The sequence below is a fragment of the Melospiza melodia genome, chromosome 4, assembly GCF_035770615.1.
Source record: "Melospiza melodia melodia isolate bMelMel2 chromosome 4, bMelMel2.pri, whole genome shotgun sequence".
NCBI lineage: Eukaryota > Metazoa > Chordata > Aves > Passeriformes > Passerellidae > Melospiza > Melospiza melodia.
In genome coordinates, this window is record NC_086197.1 from 98247042 (window position 1) to 98267857 (window position 20816).

At 45.3% G+C, this 20816-nt stretch overlaps 1 protein-coding gene across 10 annotated transcripts in view; it reads left to right on the forward strand.

Annotated features, from left to right (window-relative positions):
• The window catches only part of PRR5 (proline rich 5), a 59661-nt gene that overhangs the window by 18801 nt on the left and 20044 nt on the right, over window positions 1–20816 (forward strand). For 4 of the 10 annotated variants that reach the window (XM_063155753.1, XM_063155756.1, XM_063155755.1 and 1 more), the window contains 5 exons: window positions 2872–3010; window positions 10908–11021; window positions 17647–17727; window positions 18878–18926; window positions 19581–19638. In XM_063155753.1, the coding sequence (XP_063011823.1) occupies window positions 10918–11021; window positions 17647–17727; window positions 18878–18926; window positions 19581–19638 (292 nt within the window). In that variant the 5' untranslated portion in view covers window positions 2872–3010; window positions 10908–10917. Of the gene's footprint in view, window positions 1–2256; window positions 2637–2871; window positions 3011–4184; window positions 4273–10238; window positions 10704–10728; window positions 11022–17646; window positions 17728–18877; window positions 18927–19580; window positions 19639–20816 lie in introns of those variants that run through there. The other 6 variants (XM_063155754.1, XM_063155760.1, XM_063155750.1 and 3 more) reach the window with 6 other exon arrangements.

Here is a 20816-nt window from a genome sequence, read left to right on the forward strand (position 1 = left end):
TCCTGTTTGTTTCCATGCTGGTCAGGAGGTCTCTAAAGCTACAGAATTCCTGAAGGTAGTTTTGGGTCATGAACAGAGATTCTTCTGAGAGCCTCATGTGTCTGCTGTCCCTGGAGCCAAGTGTAGGCCAGCAGTGTGTGCCTGAGAAAACTGCCATGCAATTCTGAAATCGTGCTGCTGGGAAATGCTTGGCTTAAGGAAAGGCATCAATACTTGATGACAAGTGAAATCTTCATTGCTTTATCTGCCAAAGAATGCACCAACTGCTCAGCTGGAGAAAGGAATATTTCATTACAGTCTCCCAGAACTTCTATGCAGCAGCATCATGAGTTGGGTTTTTCTAGGCATTCTCTTTTTCTCCTGAACCTGTAAGTATTTTAGGTGTACTGAATGTTTAATAAAGGCAAGATAAATGTATTTCAACAAGTTTAAAAAAAAAAATTTACTTCACGCTTGCATTGATGGAATAGCTGGGCTTTAATCATCAAAGTTAAGTGTCAGTTTAAGTAAAAAAGGCAGTGCAATTTTATTTTGAAATGACCCCCTTAAATCCTAAAGAGTAGCACTATGATGTAGGTTTGTTATCCTGGCTGATCAAATTATCACTGATTATAGGCAAAATGGAGGATTTATTTTTTAGTCTGCTAGCATAGAAATGTTAAAGCAGGTTCTCCAAGAAAAAATGTTTTCATACCCATAAGCACTTCATTTTTTGGGAACAAATCAGCTATTATTGTGCTCTCTGTTGATAATATCTCTCTGAAGTCAGGAGGTGTTCTGCCATTGATAGGGGTGATTTAAAGGGCACAGACGCCAGTGGAAAGAATGGTCTCATTTTATTGTGAGTTTTAAGGCAGCACAAAAGTAAAGCGATACATCTGATAAAACTACATGCTTGGCTTTAGCAGCAAGCAGAAGTCAGAAAGGTAATGCACCTAGTCTGTACAAGAGAAAGATTAGTGATTGAGAGAGATGGAAACATCACCGAGTGCCTCAATACTCCAGCACCATGCGGAGCCCACAGTCCCTGGGGAGCCCTTCCTGGCAACTAGGGAAATGCTACCCAGTGCTTCCACCCACAGGAGGGGTCTCTGAACTCACCCCAAAATGGGCCCAGCGTTTATGGGCACAAACCAGCAATCAAAGTGGCTGGATTGCATTTTACCACAGAAACTCCTGGATCTGATAGCACACATCCCAACACAGGGACCAGGGCGTGGCTGGGAGAGTTTCCCATAAAATACCCCACAGCCAAGTCTCTGCTCATGTCAGCTGGGAAAGGTTCTTGAAATGCTGCGTTTCTTGCAGGTAACTGCACAGGTGATGTCAAAGTCTCTGAAGCAGTGGGTTTGGTGTTAAACAGAGAGCCCCAGCATCTCAGCCATGGATTTTTAGCTCAGTCATACTGGTGGTGTCAGCCACACATTGCCCAGGGTGCATCGTGTGAGGCAGCTCAGCACACAGTGGGATCTCTCTGGGTGACCATGTTTGTACCTTGGGTTTTGCACCACGTCCCTGTGTGGTTTGGTTGCTGTGTTATCTCCTGTGTGCTGCTGATGCATTTTGTTGCTGTGTTATCTCCTGGTTGCTGTCCTGACCCTGGCCCAGGGGCTCAGACCAGCAGTGCAGGGCTCTGCAGCTCCGAGCTGAGCGTGATTTCTGCAGTGCTCTGTGAGCTGCTGTGCTCGTGCTCCTCAATGCATTGCAGGCAGAATGCACTGACTTTGCCCAGTGCTCTATGTTCACCTACAATTAGTGGTAACAGAGTGAAGGAGCAGACAAAGGGGGAATATAAGGGGATTGTTTTGTTCTCTGAAGTGCAGCAAACATTAACTTTAAAATACATATTTTTAAATGCGTGCAGTCACGTCCTTGCAAAGTGAGTGTGAAATGTTACGAAACAAAACCCAGAGTGATTTATAGCGAGGACGAACTAAACCAAAAAGGACATACATGTATTTTAGTTAAATTTAGCAGTGTGTTAGAATTGGTACTAAAAACTGCAAAGTGCAAGGCATGAAGAACTGTACTCAGAATGTGGGTGCATGTGAATACCACTGTGTATCTGTGTGTATGGTATGTGCATGTATATATATCTATATATATAGATATATATAGATATATATACACATATATATATGTATATATAGATATATATATATATATACATATATATATATGTATATGTATATATATCTATATATGTGTGTGTGTGAGTATATACGCACACACATATTTTACTTGACTAATAGTGTTCTATATTTATTGGCCAGGTATTTGAAAAAAATAATCTTTTAATTATGAAGGTGTTTATGTTGGGGTTAGAAGTCACATAATTCTTAATTCTGTCCTATTTACCCACTCTGGGTTTGTTAGTTGTGTTAATAGTCACCACAGAGGGGCACTTGAGGACCAGCCCGGGGCAGGCAGGGATATTGTACCCATCATTTGAAGCCCTAAAGAAAGAATTCCTAGTATTTCGAAATTTTTCATGTAAGACTTTCTTGGGCCTTCCAGCACAGCTGCTCTCCAAAGCAGATCACAGTAGATCATGCAGCATATTTCAAACCCTCTTCTGTCACCTCCTTGATGTTGGGACACAAAACTGCTTGCACTGTCCTGTGCCGCCTTTAGAGGTAAGTGAAGCTTTTAATGATAGTGGCAACGAATTGTTCCCCATGAAGAAAATAAAACAGAAAAGGGAAAAGTGCAAGAAGAAATATTTGAGTCAGCAATGAAGTGGAACAGCACTGATTATTGTGCTTATTTTACTTCTGTGTGTGTCATTATGGGTTTATTAGTGCACTCCTGAAACATACTGTAGAATAGCAATATTTACAATACTGATTTTTTGTTGATCTTTTCTTGCAGAGGTGACTTTTTTGCAAGGGCCTGACTTTTTTCAACCAGTTTGTGTTGCCTGTCAAGAATTTCCATGTTGACTCTGGGAAACCTGCTGCAGAGTCTCCCCTGTTTGCTATTCAGTCCTGTTTACTTCTCCCTTTAGCAGGTAAGTATATATTTCTGCAATACTTATTCCAGCTGGAAAATGTTTCCCAATTCAGACACCTGGAGAGTTCATTTTGTTGGACTCTGTAGGGTTAACGTCTCTCCTCCAAAATTTGTGCCACAGGAAAATACCTGAATAATAGTGCAGTGCCTTGGAGTCTTTAGCATCAGTGCATGTCAGTCTGCATCCATCCGGCTTTAATGCAACTCAGAAAATGCTATGCAGGAACTTTCAGCTGGGAATCTATTTACAGCTGAATCAGGATTGTGAGCAAGCAATACAGAAAATTGCTTGAGTTGTTGCTGCCTGAGAGGAGCCTCTAAATAACTTTGTGTCCTTGAGGGAAAAAGGAAAGAGGAGAGGCAGAGTGGGTGATGGCAGGGCTGGGGTGTCACCCCCACAGTGCCCTCGAGGTGAACGAGAGGAGCATTCAGCTGCTGTTCACCAGATCAGGCAGTGCTGCAGAAATAGATTTCGCTGCCCTGGCTGGCCATATGTGAGATAGATATAGATATAATTTTATATTTTTACATATATATATAATTTTATATACATATATATATGGGTGTTGCAAGAAGGGACACGGAACAGCTGAGCTGTAGGAATGTCTTACACAGCTGCAGCTTTCCTGCAGGGGGGGCTGGCCAGACCCTCAATATTCATTGTTAGAATTGGATTTGTGTTTGAGATTCAAGGTTTTAAGGAAGAAACAGATTTTTAATGATTTCTTGAAATCTCTTTTGTTAAATGCTGGTTGTCAAAGGAGAGTGTGTATGGGGGTGTGCAAGTGCATTTATGTGAAAAGAAAGTTAATGTGCTTACTCTGTCTTTGATATTGTTCTGTTTTCCTTTTAACGTTATCATCGCATGTAGGAAATCTTGTTTTTTTGGAAAAAACATAGAAATTTTCCCAGAAAATAGTTGTCAGTTTTGTCCTGCAAAAGGATTTTCTTTCTGAATGTATAGCAATTTATTTACTTCACTAAACTGCAGAATGTAACCCTTGTCATGGCTTTGGCTTTTTTCCTTTGTTTTTTAAGGAATGAGGTGTTTTCTAAAGGGTTGGCTCTTGAAAATTTTTATTTTGATTTCCTTGGTAGTAATGCATGCTTTGTTCCCAATGTGTGTGGGGTGGGAATGGTGGGAATTACTGTTCTGTGCTACTTTATTCCAGTGGTAGCTGCCCTTTCCTACAGTGTCCCCATTTTTAAGTTCCTGTGGAAGTTCCATCACACCGAGTGCTGCAGGGTCCAAGTGCACAGGTAGATGTTGCAATTTGGGATTGTGTTTTAAATCTCTCTGGCAATTATTCTATTCAGAAACATATCCTTGGGGGGCAAAGGGAGAAGGATGAATTTTCTGAAAGAATCCATTTGTGTCGAGCACTAGGCTTTTGTTGATTCTTGCAGGGCTGCAGGATTTGTTCCACAGAGCTGTATAGCACCATGCAAATCACAGTAGAGTCAGAGATTGCCCAGGTTCACAGAGCTGGCTCCTGCACTGCTCCCTCCCTGCCGTGGGCACGGGAGGGGACAGGAATCTGTCATGTTCGTGTTCTAGCCATGCTCAGAGAGAACACTGCACAGGAATGTCATGGCTTTGAGAGAAAGGCAGGATATCCCTTGTGACCAACAGCTGCCCACCAGTGCAGCTCATCAGAAACCCAGTGAGTTGCTGCAGTGGGCTCTGTCTTGGTGACCTTCCTAGGCAATCAGAACCTTCTTGGGAGACCTTGAATCAGAAATGTTTGTATGTAAGAAAAATAGTACTGTGCAGCATGTGCTTCTGATCTCTCAGGGCTCACAGATTTGGAAGGCAGGGTACCATGTATAACTGTAGAGGACAGCACTGAGATACTGTGGCTGCTGCATTGAGGTCATGGTGTTCTGGGAGCCAACTGAAATTATGCAAGATGGCAATTTAGGAAAGAATTGACACAGATCAGGAAGGCAAAAAATCATGTGTATTATAAGCTCAATTACTTTGTAAGATTAATTTTCCACTGTCTCGTGATCCTGTAATAAGAGCACAGAGTATTTTAAATGTTTGATTTACTTACTGATCAGAACTCTTGAGACCTTGCTTTCTAAAGCAAAATGTAAGATTTGACTCCCGTTTAAGTGCAAAGTTGTGAGCTTGTGTTGGAGTATACCCTGGTTACTGGGCTAATGGGTTGTTAATTCACTGGGTGGGCAGCAGGAATTCCTGAAACAGGTATGTTTGGCACTCAGGACCCCATCCATCTCCTTTCCTGAGGCATGTGAGTGGAAGGTGGTCATGCCACAGGTGTGTAATCCAGAGCATTGGTCCTCACTCCTCCAGCAGAACCACTGCATTTTTGGGACCACTGCACTGTCTTTAATGCCCAGAACCTTTACAGAGATAACTAGGAGCTGTACTACAAGCCAGGAGAATTGATTTATCATGAAAGCTTGATATTTTGGATGGGGGTAGAAAAGGCCTATTCCTGTCCTGATTCTCTCCTGGTGCCTTTATCCTGAAGAACAAGACAAAGCAGATTTAGCTGTCTCCTGTATTTCAAGAACCGCTTGTGTTGCTGTGCTCTGTAAAGCCAGAACTGCTGGCAGAGAGGGTGGGATTTCATGGGTGCTTTCAGCAGGTGTTGCTCAGTTCACAGCCTGTGTTAGATTGTGCTGGGGACTGGGGTCTGAGTGCAAAGGGAGGCAGCTGAGGCCATGCAGGCATGGCTGGTCTCAGGATGCAGAGGTACAGGAGGTGTTCCAGAGGGTGGGAAGATTTCCCAGTAAGGCCAAGTCCTCTCTTACAAATCAGTACTTGGCTGTGGTGAGGGCAAAAATAAGATAAAGGTGTCCTAGGACTAGCCTGAATAAACAAAAGGCATCCTTAGGAATGCCTTTATCTCCAGAGGGTGCAGAGAGTCGGTGGGATGGAAGAGGAAGGGTGGAAGTAGACCCTGTTTGGTTTCATGCTTTCTTTGCTTTCTTCATTCTCTGTTTTCTGATGATAAAGGAGCTTTATTTAGATACTGTAGCAAAAGAATTGATGAGTCATAAGGTTTACAACTTCATTTCCTCCTGGCTGTTTTTATTTTTTCCTGGTGACTGCATCTCCTTCCTTTCTGCCTCATCCCTTGTCTGCTGGTGTGGCAGGCTGTGCTGTGCCTTTAACAGGGCTGTGCTGCTCTGTCAGGCTAATTCCTGAGCTCTGGCATGTGTCAAGGCATGCCCTGAGCTTTGTGGTGCAGTTCATTAAAAACTGAAATGCATTTCTCTAGGGAGATTTTTAACTCCTTTCTGCCACAGAGACACTTTACTATTCTCTTCTTTGGCTGCAAAGTGCACACCACTCAACAGCACTATGGGAAGTTCTGCTCTCTTCTCCAAAAGAGAGATGAAGGGAAGTAGTGGGCTGCTTTTTTCTTTTCCAGTTGAAATCTGTATTTATTGAGCTGTTTTGTTTCATGGCAGAGCTCTGAAGGGTGGATAAAGCTGAGAGGGCACTCTGTTACTGTTTGTATCTTCCCCCTGGTACTGATCCCACTGCAGTGCTCATCTGTCATTGCAGCAGCAGAGTGGTGTGGTCTAAAACATGCTGACCCACAGCAGTCACAGCTTTATTAGGGATTTCATATAGTGGGAATTTCTTAATGCTTCCCATTGTGAACATCACTTTTTGCTTCTTTTTCCCTCTCCTCATGATCAAAAAGAAACTTTTAAGTAGACAGTACAATTAAACTGTAAAAATTAACATTAGTGAATAAAATGTATGGTTATTTCTTTTTCCTTGATTTTTTTTCAGCAAATCTCATTCTTTTGAAATCAAATGTACGCTTGGGGATGACTGCCCAGATTTTTTTTTTCTGATGTTTTCTAGGCACAGCAGTACAGTCTTTAAAGCACAGGTCCCAGTAGGAATATTGCAGACATAAATGACATATCAGGAGGGAACTGTGGAGTAACCCTTGTGATTTTAAAAGCAGTGTCTAATACAAGGTCCTGGATGTGTATGTTAACATGGCTTTCTAGTGAAAGCATAAATCCTCTTCAACTTCCAGGTATTTACTTAGCAATATATTGTCTCAGGCCTTGAGATGGAAGTGAGTCCAGGTGAGCAGAAATTCCCCTGTGGCTCTGGGACTTGCTGTGCAGTCACTTGCAGGACGTGGGCCCCACAGATCAGAGAATTCTTTCTAGTAGAGACTGGCCTGTTTTTACAGGAGAAATGTTGGAGGGAAGAGAAGGAGCTCGAGCTGGCAGTGCCTTCCTCACTGAGGTAGCTGTGTGCTAAACTACTTAACCTTTGAGCTGCAGCTTTTGTGTGATCTAAGCAGTGGTGTTAGTACCATGTACAGCATGCTGGGTTGGAATGAGTTAACCCGCCAGTGCTTCACAGCCTCCGCTCTGGGATTGTGCTGAGTGCAGCTGTTCTGTTTAAGAAGCTTGTAGTACTCCTTACTGAGCCTTTGGGAGGTCTCCCCTCCCTCCCAGAAAGTCCAGCAGGGCTCTCATCCCTCTCCATGGCCAGTGGCGAGCAGTCTGTGCTGTGGAATTGCTCTGGAAGCAGCACTGCATGGAGAGCTCTGCATGGAGAGCTCTGCCCCAGGGCTGCATGGACGGAGAGCTCTGCCCCAGGGCTGCATGGATGGAGAGCTCTGCCCCAGGGCTGCATGCATGGAGAGCTCTGCATGGAGAGCTCTGCCCCAGGGCTGCATGGAGAGCTCTGTCCCAGGGCTGCATGGACGGAGAGCTCTGCATGGAGAGCTCTGCCCCAGGGCTGCATGGACGGAGAGCTCTGCCCCAGGGCTGCATGGATGGAGAGCTCTGCCCCAGGTCTGCATGGATGGAGAGCTCTGCCCCAGGGCTGCATGGACGGAGAGCTCTGCATGGAGAGCTCTGCCCCAGGGCTGCATGGACGGAGAGCTCTGCATGGAGAGCTCTGTCCCAGGGCTGCATGGACGGAGAGCTCTGCATGGAGAGCTCTGCCCCAGGGCTGCATGGACGGAAAGCTCTGCATGGAGCTCTGTCCCAGGGCTGCATGGACAGAGAGCTCTGCATGGAGAGCTCTGCCCCAGGGCTGCATGGATGGAGAGCTCTGCATGGAGCTCTGCCCCAGGGCTGCATGGATGGAGAGCTCTGCATGGAGCTCTGCCCCAGGGCTGCATGGACGGAGAGCTCTGCCCCAGGGCTGCAGAGGTGCAGCTCAGCACAAGCCCTTCCAGGAGTGCTGTTCTCTCCCACACTGCCCTCTGACCCCAGAAATCCCCAGCTACCTGTGCCCTGCAGGATCCACTCGTTCCTCTGCTGGGACAGGAAACAGGGGCCCAGGATCTCCTGGTGTCCCTGCCACCTGCTCATGGGGTGGCCTGGGCACATCACCCCACCTCTCTCTTCACTTGTAGTGCTGAAGTGCAGATTTTATCTTCGCCATTCGTACCCAAGAGCTGCTCAGGTCAAGTTAATGACTGACGTGAAGTCAGGCATGTCAATGGACTCATAGTTTAAGTATGAAGTATTAGTTTAAGTATGAAGCATAGTTTAAGTATGAAGTATTACTCTGCAGTTAGGGGTGGAGATAGCCCTTGTTGAAAATTCTTTATTTTGTCATTTGGTCAGGTGTAATCATAAAAGGAAGAAAGGAGTGTAGAGAAAGCCTGTCCCCTGTTAAAAATGTTTCAGGAGATTGAGATGCTGGCTCGCCTGTGGTTTTGGTGCATGTGTTGACTCTGAGTCTAGTACTGGTTACTGCAGTTGATGGGGTGGTAAATAAATAGAGTGATTTCTGCAGGTGTAGTATTTCACCATGCAGATGGAATCAAAGAGTTAAAAAGTCCAAGGATCTAATCCAGTATAATAACATTTTGCAAAACCTATCTAATTCACAGCAAGTGACAAGCAGAAAAGCTCCTGAGCTAGGTGGAAAATGAAATTAGAGAGAATTAGATTGCCCCTTGTTTATCTAACTCGTTGTTTCACTTAACAGGGCAAACAAACATTTTATCTGAGCCCTTAGCAGAAGCTTAGGCTGAGTTGTGTTCCGCTGCTCTCCCCAGCCATATTGTCCACAGAAATGGAGTACCCTGCATCCTGGTTGGATAAAGCAGTGTTCAGCTGGAGGTGTGTTTGCTCCCTCACTTATATGCTGTAGAAGGCATCTCATCCCTTACAATATGAAAATATATATATATATATATATATATATATATATATTTGTTTTCCTCTTGCTGCCATATACACAATAGATTGTTGTTTGTTTGAAGGATTTAAACATCTGGCAGAGACTGGGGATAGTAATGTCTTTGTCCATAGGTTAGATGTGTGAAATGTTACATGCCATTTACCGTGATGCTGGTTTGTATACTTGAGAATTTTGGTGTGGGAAGGGCAATTAATACAGTGCTAATTCAAGCAGCTGGATAAAACAACTATGGCTAAAACTGGCACGAGGTAAAAATATATTTATTTCTCTAAGTCGTTCTGCAGTTGGTCCCCATGGAGCTAACACCAAATTCAAATTTTGGAAGTAAATATTTATATGAAATAATCTTATCTGACCTCAATTGAATAGTGAGAGGAATTGTTTTTTACTAAAACATGTCAGTATATGATGCACATGGGGCAGATCTCTCTGTGAAAAATTGAGTTTTCCTGTATTGTAAGCTTTGTCTTGTTTAACACCAAATCTGGTTATAGCCTGAATCTGGACAACAGGCTATCACACATGAAAAGGGTAAGGAGAAAACAGAAAGAAAAAAAAAAGCAAAGGCTGTGTTCTTGTATTGCAGCCCCTTTGCAGTGAGTGCAGGTTACTCTGCAAGCAGCCTTTGTGGCTTTTACCAGACCGTTTGCAGATCAATGCAGTAGCCACAGAAGAGCCATTCTGATGTTCTGGCTCCATCTGTTCAAGCTTTCCCAAAGGTGAGCCAGGCACTCCTGGGTTTGAAACAGAGCTGCAAGTGAGTGACAGTGAACTAAGCATGGGCTGGAGTCTGGTGGCAGCACATCCTTCAGCTGCAGTCAGGGAGAGATTTTCCCTTTGAAGATAAGACACATGGGGCTTTTGTAGAAACACAGTGTGCCCCACGTCGTGCAGCTGTTAGCACAATTTAAAATAAAACCAGTAAAAGGCAGAGAAAGGCAAAGCATCTGGCTCTCGTGTGGGCCACCAAGAATTCCTGCAAATGCTCAAGCCCAGCCCATCGCTTTTCATTCGGCAGTTAAATTGCTGGTGAATCCTCTCTGCGAGGCTCTGAGCCAGAGCAGCTTCTGAGGGTGTGGATGTGTGAGTGTGAGCATTCAGTGTCCTAACGTGGCCAGGCACAGGAGTTACGAAACTTCACAGTAAAGTCTCAGTGCGTCAGTGCTGGTTCTTAGGTTTGCTGGTTTGGTTTGCTTTTGTTCCTGTCCGTGGCCCTGCAGTTTTGTTTCCATTTATGAGTGCAGGAAGAGGGGGAGAGGTTGGGAAGCACTGCAGGAGCCCCCCAGGCTGCTGGAGGAGCCCAGCAGTTGCTGTGACAGGTGGAGCAGCGCAGTGCTGAGCGAGATTCCCGGGACAGGGAAGGGAAGGGAAGGGAAGCCTTCGTTCCTGGGGCAGCTGCGGTTACAGGGGCCCCTTCAGTGCACTGTGGCAGCAGCCAGAAGTTTGACTTATTTCTTGAAAGGACTGAAGAAATGATTAACCACAGTTGGTGACGTCAGAGTTGATCTGATTAAAGGTTTGTATTCTTGCTGGCAGAGGTGTGCTCCGTAGAGACCGGTTCTCTCTTCTTTCTTTTTGAAGTTTGTTTTTTGCCCAGCAGCTGGAGGGAACCGCTCGCGCTGCGCCGCTGCCCCAGCCACGTGTGTGTGCGTGTGAACAGGATGGCGTGTGCGTAGCTGCCACACGCACACACACCTCTGACCATGAGGACTCTTCGCAGGTTGAAGTTCATGAGTTCGCCCAGCCTCAGTGACCTGGGCAAGAGAGAGCAGGCAGCCTTGGACGAGCGGGGGACGCAGCAGCGCCGGGCCTGCTCCAACGCCGCCTGGAACAGGTAAGGGCACGCGTGGGCTGGCTCCGGCAGGGGGACTGGAGTGCGAGGGGCTGCTCCGAGGGCTGCCTGGCTCCGGCAGGGGGACTGGAGTGCGAGGGGCTGCTCCGAGGGCTGCTCCCTGGGCTGCAGGCTGGCTGCCCGCTCAGATAAACACAGGAGTGCCTTTTTCCCCGTGCTCTTAATCTTTCTCTAAAGGCTTATAACAAACAGGGGTCCCTGCCTTCCCTTCAGCCTTTGTGACAACAACTTGTTTCATAGGGTCCAGCTACAAACATACCTTTGTGTCTATCTAGATATTCTCATTCAAAGTTTATTTGGCTTAGGTTTGTTTTTTTTTTTAAGTTACATACTTTTTACCTGCATATCTATGGCTGTCGCTGGTAGTTGATACACTTAGGACAAAGTCTGCTAAGTTTACTCATGCTAGTACAAATAGATCTGTGCATGTGTGTATGTACACATGCGAGCAGCTGCACTTTGGACGGGGAAAATAAGCCCTGGTTGTTTACTTTATTGTGTTTATACATTTTAATCCTGTGGCTGTTTTACAAGAAAACCTATGCAAACATATTGTGAATGTATCAATCATTCAGCTATTCAGAAAGTCCATTTTGGCAACAATCTTAAAAGATGAATCATTAGGAATTAAATTATTAGGTGATTTTTGAAAATGAAATGTCACCTCCTGGATCATGGCGTGGAAAGTGTCATCTGTAGTATTTTATAAGTGTAAGGTGGTTCAACTGTAGGAAGAAAAATACCAGTGAACTACAGACAAATTTGCTAAAATTCTGAGAAAAATAAAATATATTAAATAGCATATCTTCTGTCCTTCTCACCACTTGATTTGTGGTTTCATGTCTGTATTAAGAATTAGTTGTTTAATGCCAACAGTGCACTAAACTCTGAAACTGTGCTGGTCACAAAAGAGACTGATTTTCCTCTCAAATATAATGCTGTTTGTGTGACCCTGAGTTGTAGCTGATGTGCAGATGGATGGTGGTGGTAGTTCAAGGATAGATTGGGCCATCCTGAGTTGTGCCAGCTGGGACTTTATTTGGCCAGTAGCCCTAGGGGAGGCAGCAGGGAGTAAGAGACTCCTGGGAGGGGATCAGGGTGGCAGAACAGAGTCCCCAGAGCCTTTTTGCGGTGGTGTGCTGACAGCTTTGGCTGGCAGAGCTTGGTTTTTCCAGGCTTTGCATGTGGGGAGGGAGCTGTGGAGGCCGCTGTGAATGGAGAGCAGGTCAGGCACCCAGCTTGCTGGGAGGCACAGAGTTCCAGGCCTGGGCCTGCTGACACTCAAACTAGAGGATTTCCCTAGCTGGAATGCGTTTGCTAGCAAGAGGAGTTTGTAACTTTTAATTTTCACAGGACAGCTCTTGCAGGCATGAGCGGGGTCACTGCACGGGCAAAGGGAAGGCCCTTGGTTTCTTGTTTAACAGGGCAAGGCTTTCTTCTGAGTGAAAGAGTGAGGGTAATTCTTTTTTCAGGCTCAGAAAGACTTGTGTCATCTGTTGCTGTTAAGAAACTCAGATATTCTACAGACTGAAAAACTGGGTCTTTGTCCTGAGGAAGGCCAGGTCTTAAATGACACTGAATTAGATAGATTAGGAAATGATCTACTGTACCTTCTGCCTATAACCAGTGCATGTCCGTCTTGACAAATATAGCAGGGTCAAGTCTTGAGGGAACCTGTGTTCATCTCTCCTGGGGAGACTGATGTTCCTGGACATCTGAAGTTTGACTCACCAGAAATCTGGTCTGGCTTTTTTAAATCTTGGGCTGTGGAATTTCTTTTCTTTTTCTGCTGCAAAATTGAAACAATGCAACGTGGGACAGTTTGCATACTTTGGTTTACAGAAGTATTTTTCCTTCCCAATGAAATGATTGCTTGTGTTGTTTCATTCTGTGTAAGCATAACAGCCTGCTGATCAGGGAAGGCAGGCTGCACCAGCAGAGCTCTCCCTTCTCTCCAGGGCTGGCTGCTCTATATTAACATGCCTGCTGTGTTCTTGCCTGGTGTTAGCAGCTGTGCCTGGGTGTGGCACGTGTGTATCTGCTGTTCAAAGAGCCTTTGATCGAGTCTGAGAGAGCTGAGGTCGGGAGAGTGGAGGTGCAGCATGCAGCAGGTTCAGCCCCACACGAACAGATCCTGTGCTGAAAGGCAGATCTGGAGGCTGAGCAAGGATGCTGCCCTGGCCATGCAGGGACTGGGAAGCTGAGGTGCTGCTCGTGGGGTCTGTCCTGTGCAGGACAGCAGCTCTGTCCCTGCTGCTCGTGGGGTCTGTCTCTCACAGCACAGCAGCTCTGTCCCTGTGGGTGTTTTCAGAGGGGTGCATGCATGGCTGCCCCTCTGCACTCGCTGTGTGGCCACCATGGTCCAGTGGTGTCCCCTCCCCTGCCTCTGCCCCCTTCACACCAGTCCCAGCTCAGGCTGAATTCTCATACCTGAGGATTATTTCTGCATTTGCACACCAGGGCAGGACAGCGTGAAGGAGCCAGATTCAGCTTGCTGGGGGAGCAAGGAAGGTCACTTTGTCCCTGAGTGCTTTTCTTCACGTCTGAACTACAATGCAATGATGCTTCTCAGTACTGTAACACCAAAGGGCAATTGGTGCCAAGCTGCTGCCTGCTGTTAGGCAAATGAGACTTTGTATCATGGCTTTTCAGAGCCTGCTTTCCCGTGGACCCTGGATCTGTGCAGCAAACACTGACGGTGCAGTTCACTAGCAGCCAATGGCAACATAGCGGAACAATTTACTGAATTACAGCTCACACAATTTGCATTGCACTAAAATAGTTCCGATTTTTTTCACTAGCCCTGTCTTCAGTTCTTGTTCTCCCCCTCAGCCCCATTTCTGCTTCAGGGAAGAAATGAAGGCTGAATGCTGACTGAACCAATTGGGCTGAGAAACGCAGGGTTTAATCCTGGGCTCACACACCAGGGGCCCACTGAGGCCGGATAAATCCACGACAGGGTGTTCATTCTGACTGAGCCAGCACACGCTGCCTTGTGCTCTGGGAAAGCCTCTAGCCAAAGGCTCTCAGATCCTCTTGGATGTAAAAAAATATGGGAAATTCACAGAGACATGAAGGCATAGGAGATAGCAAAGGAAAGGTGAAGAAAACAGGTAAGTTTCTTGTGACATCAGTGAGATCAGCAGTAAATCCCAGGGGATGTACCATATCTGGAAGGATTTTATGGCCTGGGCTGATTTTTTTACAGGGTTGTAAAAAGCACAACAACTTCCTGTAAAATAACTTTTACAGCCATAAAACCCATATTTCGTCTCGTCATTTAAGATTAATGTTTTTTCAGATCACAGGAAGACTTTTCCAGTGGAGAAAATATTCCAGATCAGCATATTTTTCTCTTTCTTCCGTTATTCAGTTTTTATTTAGAAATATTTTAAAATATTTCTGCCTCCCTGAGGATAATCTTTTTTTCCCCTGACCCTTTATTTGAAGCCCTGTGTGGAGTGTTTGGCGCACTGTGTGCATGGAGGGCACACAGAAATCTCACTGTGGGGTGGGAGGGAGAGCAGGGCTGGTGAAGGAGACTTCAAGAAGGTTTTGATGCAAGTATATCAGGTTAATTATTGTTAATTAGCTGTTCATGTAACTGTGAAGAGGAAATTTGCCCTAACTAATGTAGTCCCTTTTGAAAGCGAAAATGTTGTCTTTAACTGCCTGGTAGTCAGAGGGTGTGATTATTCACACAGCATTGTTTTTTCTCCTGGACTTCACCTGGAGCTCTGGGAAGGGCAGAATCTGCAAGCACTGCATAAAAAATCACGGCGGTATTTTCCCTGTGCTGTTTGCACACAAAGGCTGTGGCTGCTGTAGAGAACTGAAATGATCTGTGTGATGTGTGATATGGAGTATCAACATTGGCCAGTGCTGCTGCTTTGCCAGGAAATGCCCAGCTGGGAGGGCCATGGCCATGGCTGAGACACACACAAGATCAGGACTTAAAGAGCTTGCAAGCCCAGCTTTGGAGTAATTCCTCATCTCTGGCCAGACTGAGTCTGACCTGCAGAAAACTGCTTTAATCCCAATAGTTTTTCCTTCTTGGCTTCCAGATGTCAGTGAAAGAACAGCTCTGGGTGGTACTGGAGGGAGCCAGCCTCCCACCTCAGAGGTGTCTGGATGGACAAAGAGCAGCTCAGGAGAAATGTCTGTTTTGGTGGTGATGAGCTCTGGAGGCAGCAGCCTATAATTGATAATACTGTGTAAATATCAGAATAATCCGCCCCGCCCTGCCCACCTGGACCCTGTTGGGCTGGCTGGGGGTGCCATCAGCCAGCACCCAGCTCTGTGCTTCAGGGGTCTGCACCTTCCAGTTCCCTTCATGTTGAAGCCAGTGGTGGGGAAGGTCTGTGCTGTGTGTGCTGGAGCTGCCATTCCCCACGTGTTGGTCAGCTGGAGCCACCCCATCCTCTGGAGTTCAGTCCAATGTGCAATGAGCTGTCTTTTGGATGAGATGAAGTTTCTCAGGCTGCTGAGTTGGATTTTGTGGCTGCGAGGGCTGCCTTGGGTGTTGGCAGTTTCCTTTGGCAATCTGTAGTGGGATAGATAAGTGCAGTACATTGCTGGAGCCATCTGACATTTTGTTACTCTAAAGGCAACCCCCAAAAAGGGTCTCTCCAGTTTCCACCTCCTGATTTCCCCTCCTCCAGCGCGCCTGCTCACTGAGGTTTTGGGCTCTATTGGACTCTGTTTTGTTTCCGGCAGCGCCATGTACCTGTGCACACACCCTTACACACACAGCAGGCACTCACAGCAATATTAGTGCATGAGGGCACTCATTATTAATTAACCCATTTAACACCATTATCTGTTGGACTCTCTTTGTTTCCTGCAGTGCCATGTTCCTGTGCACACACACACACACAAAGCAAGTACACAGGAGGCGCTCACAGCAATATTAGTGCACGAGGGCACCCATTATTAACTTCCATGTTGTAAAAGAGTTAGAGAAGAGAGTTTACAGGCATTTTCCATTCAGGTTAACTACTGCAGTATAAGTTTCATTGTGTACATCACTGCCTTAAGCCTCAGTGAAAGCTGGTTGCAGGCACAGGTTAAGCCATCCACCCACCTCAAGCATCTTGCAGGACTGCTGTGTGTGAGCAGCAGCTCAGATTTTCTTTACACCAAAAGGTTGAACTATTCCGACCAAACCTTTTAAAGCAATCACTTGTTATAGAAACCTCTTGATTTAATCAGGGTCTAGGTCTGTTTTATTTCACTAGTTTAAGGTAACTAGGAAGATTTAAGCAAACTTTTCATTATCCTTGCACAAACTGAGGCCACAGCAGCATCCCACATAACCTGCAGGCTGGGGGTGTATCCTGCACCTTCCATACCAGCACTGCTGTCTGTGATGAGAAGGAAAGGCAGGTGGTCAGATAATGAGACCAGGGCTTGTTTTCCAGACAAGGATCTTGTCCCTCACTACAAGGGACATCAGGGCAGATTGAAAGTTCACTGTTAGGATGTTTTATGTAGATGCTGTTCTGCTATACAGACAATAAGTTAAATGCTCACAACCTCTCCCTTTTAATTCTGGTTAAAATAGCTTGCTCTCTCTTATTTCTTTGAGGAATAATGATGGACCTCTTAAGCTGGGGAGAGAAGACCTCTCTCTCATTTAGAAAGGGGTGCCAGAGGGAAAGACAGGGAGCACGTTGCCTTTTAGGAGAGATATTGAGTCATTCTTCCCTGCAGATGTCTGGCAGGCAATATTGCAGAGTTCATTTCTGAATCAGAAGAGTGTGTAAGGACTGCTTGTTTCATTCACTGCATTGATCTTATTTCCCATATTACTCATAATGTTAAAATACCCACGTCACTTCACTGTGTACCAGGGACATTTATCTGCTGATTTTCAGGTAATTGTAAATTGAGTGTGTCTGTGTGAGCCAGCCAAAATAATCTGGGTTAGATCGTGGATGTTATCTGTGCTTGTGGGTGTAGGGGGAAGGAGGGACTGCTGCGGCACAGTCGTGTGTGAGGCCCTGGAAACATCTTCAGAGAAACAAAAGAGAGAAGAGGACAGTGGTTCTTATTTCTGGCTATGTCTTATTTCCCCACAGCTGTTCAGACCCTTCACTGCCACTTGCAGTTTCCTTCCTCCTCAGGTGAAGGTGGCTGAGCTTTTCTCATAGTGCATCTCTTTGCTGTTGTGTGCCTGGGGACGGCTAGGGAGCTGTCCTAGCATGGGCCTGGGCAATGCCAGTGCCCACGTTAACCTTCCCAAGGGAATCCCTGCTGCTGCCTGGCACAGCTCCTGCAGGGACAGCCCCTTGCAGTGGGAGTACTTGAAAATAAATACTTGCAGTACTTAAAAATACTGGCCCAAGTTTTTGAAATTGCTGATTTCAGATGTGCAGCTGTTGAAGCCACTGAGCTGGAACAGATCAAAAGGAGCAGATTTTCAAAGTTGTTATCTATTCTCTAGGCAGTAATTTCCTTTTAGGCATCTGGGATAGGGGGAGTACCAGAAGTCATCTATGACTTTTAAAAGGACCTGAAGTGTCTAGACAGAAATGCTGGGATAATTGTGGAGGTGTTACCTTCTCAAATCATGCTGGGCACTATGACTCTTCATGTCCTCTTTCAGCATCCACAATGGAGTGATAGCAGTGTTCCAGCGCAAGGGTCTGCCAGACCATGAGCTCTACAACCTCAATGAAGGAGTCAGGTAAGAGCTTGGGGCTGCAGGGCCTTCTCAGCCAGTGCTCAGTGCTGTGTGCCAGCCCAGGCACCTACAGCTGCTGCAGAGGGTTCAGGTTTGTCCCACTGCCAGTTTGTCTGCAACAGATTAACTGTAGGCCAGTGAGATGTATGATGGGAACTTTCTTCCCTTTAAAAAAAAAGTGAAATTTCTACCATTTGAGTTATTTAAGTTACAGTTGAAAAGAAAATATACCAAGATATAAGCTGATATCTGGATTTACAACACTTCACATGTTACTACTTTTTCAGCACTTATTATTACTTACCCAACCCTCTCACTGGCAAGGGCAAAGCAGCAGACTTCCTTATGGAAATTTGTCCAATGCTTTATAAAATAAATGGTGGGAAAGAATCTGCACTTACAAAAGACAGCTTATTATATTCCCTAGCTGTCTCCAGATATGATCCTCAGTTATTCCCTTTCCCTTACTGCTTATTGCTGCTCTGGCTGGGCACTGGAGGCAGACACTTCAGTATATTCCCCAGAATACACAGATATTCTGGCTTCATCTGTCTCTGTCTGATTCCCAGTCTAGTTCCTTTCATTGTGGAAATATCTTCAGAAAAGTCCAGCTAGATGATACTGGGCCTGTGTTTGCTCTTCTTGAAATGAACATAAACTCACTCTTCAGTTATTTCGTACATGGCTGGTGAGAAAATGACATACAAGGAGTAGCTTTTCTAGGTGTCTGTCAGCAAGCATGATCCATCAATCATGTTGAGTTACTTGCTGGAATAATGGTTAATCAGTGTTATTATTGTAAGTGCCTTTAGGATTGTTCAGCTTTATCTGACTGACAAAAAAGGGACTTTTGGACTGAGATTGCTTGGCCCAGTGCATTTCCCTTAATGTGCTCATCTGCTGCTGAGGGACAGAAGAGAAAAAAATTTCTGCTGATTTGTCAGACAAATATAATCTGGTATGAACCAACAAACAGACAGAAATGTGCCCAAATTTTGCTTTAATTTACTTGGCTATAAACCCTGCACCACAGTGATGCTTGGTGACATTGTTGAGTTGAATTTATTGCAGCATCTCATTTGGCTGAACATGCAAGCTGACTAGAAATGCACTGATGGAAAGCATGATTCTTTTCTTGCTCTTTTTAATACAGGCAATTACTGAAAACAGAGCTGGGATCATTTTTCACTGAGTATCTACAGGTAGGCCTGTGTTTTCTTTATTTAAAGACAACTCTGTTTTATGCTACTGAGAACAATAATTTTACCCACTCTAAATGATGACCTGGAGACCCTTGAAAGTATTCAGAGATGTCCAGTGACTCCTCTGTGGTTTTGAAATGAACGGATTAACGAGATTGGGATTTTGAATACACACGGATAGTTAGACGGGGAAAGCCCACCCTACCACGGGGTTTCTGTAGGTCACTGCTGTCTTTCTTTTGGTTTCAGACCTTGGTTTTTAGCTTAAAATTGAAGTCCTTGAGTAAACCAGGGAAGTTCATTGCAATAGAGTTACTAGGAAAGACTTTTGGAAGTCAGTACCACTGTCTGTTGAAGCAATATTGTTTCTGCTTCTCTAAGTACATGTTTTGTAGGTCAGGCATTTGAAGTTCGAGAAGCACTTTGTACTGCACAAAATAGATCCTTTGTCCTAATAACAGCAGGTGATTATAGCAGAATTTCACAAGGGTCCCAAGTGAGTTAAATAAGATGGACACAGCAAGAGCTCTTTGATTAATTTTTAAAATAAAAGACCCCCTTCACTGTCTAAAGTTAAGAATGAACAAAATGTGAAATATGATGGCTGTAGGGAAGTACAGGATTGAGTAAATGTAGTGTGTGCTTTATTTACAGAATCAGCTGCTCACAAAAGGCATGGTGATCCTAAGGGACAAGATCTGGTTTTATGAAGGTAACTTGGATTTTAGCATGGCTATGTGTGTCACAGGTGTTTTAGCAAATGCATTCTGAAGACACTGGCATGCTCTTCATCTCTGTTCCTGGCACTGTGGGTCAGCATGTCTCAGTCCATCCCTCAGTCCATCCCTCAATCCATGCTGTGCACTCTGTTCCTGGCACTGTGGTTTACCATGTCTCAGTCCATTCCTCAATCCATTCTCTCCACTCTGTTCCTGTGGGTCAGCCTGTCCCAGTCCATTCCTCAATCCATTCCTCAATCCATGCTCTCCCTCTCTTCTTGGCACTGCGGGTCGGCATGTCTCAGTCCATCCCTGCAGTCTGCTGTTGGGCCCTGCCCTGGTGCTCTCATTAATCTTTTCAAAGGAGAGGTGCTTGCCCAGAGCAGCACTGAGGGAGTCAGGGAAGGATTGTCTCCAGCAAGGACGCCTCCATCTCCTTCAGTGACATCCTGCTCAGGAGAAGTGAAAATAGACCCCTCCCAATTCCTTGTGTCCCCCCCAGGCCCTCACTGGGGGGTGGGAGAGGAGCAGAAAAGGTCTTGGCTCTGTGCACACCCTGCCCAGCAATAACTGAAACATCCCTGTGTCATCAGCACTGTTCCAGCCCCTGCCAGCTCCTGGGAAGAAACTGATCCCAGCCAAAACCAGCACATGTTTATTATTACTGTTACTACTACTGCCACCATTGTTATTATTGCTACTACTACTACTGTTACAGCTGCTAGAAATCTTTTAGTTGGTCTCCTGCTGTATTTCATTAAAACTAATGAAAAACAGATTTTTTTAAAATGTTTTAAAAATTAAAACAGAACACCCTTTTCAGTCTTGTGCAGGATGGAGAGAACTCCTGCCTGGTGGTGCTGAAAAACGATCTTGGTGTGTTCCACAAGCCAGCAGCTGGTGGAACACAGTATAGCATGATGATCCATCTGTCACTGAAAGCACTTAGAGTCATCAGCAAGGAAATCATTCAGGAGCTGCAGATTCACCACAGCTGATGTTATTCATCATGTGCTTAAAAAGGTAGAGGGATCAAGTATCCCATAGTGAAGACTGGCTAACTCTGAGTGCAGTCACCAGTGTCAGTGCTTTCATGCAGAATTGCATTGTGATATGTGTGTAATTCTGGACAAAATATTCCCTGGATGAGGCTCCAAGTAATGCTCTAATA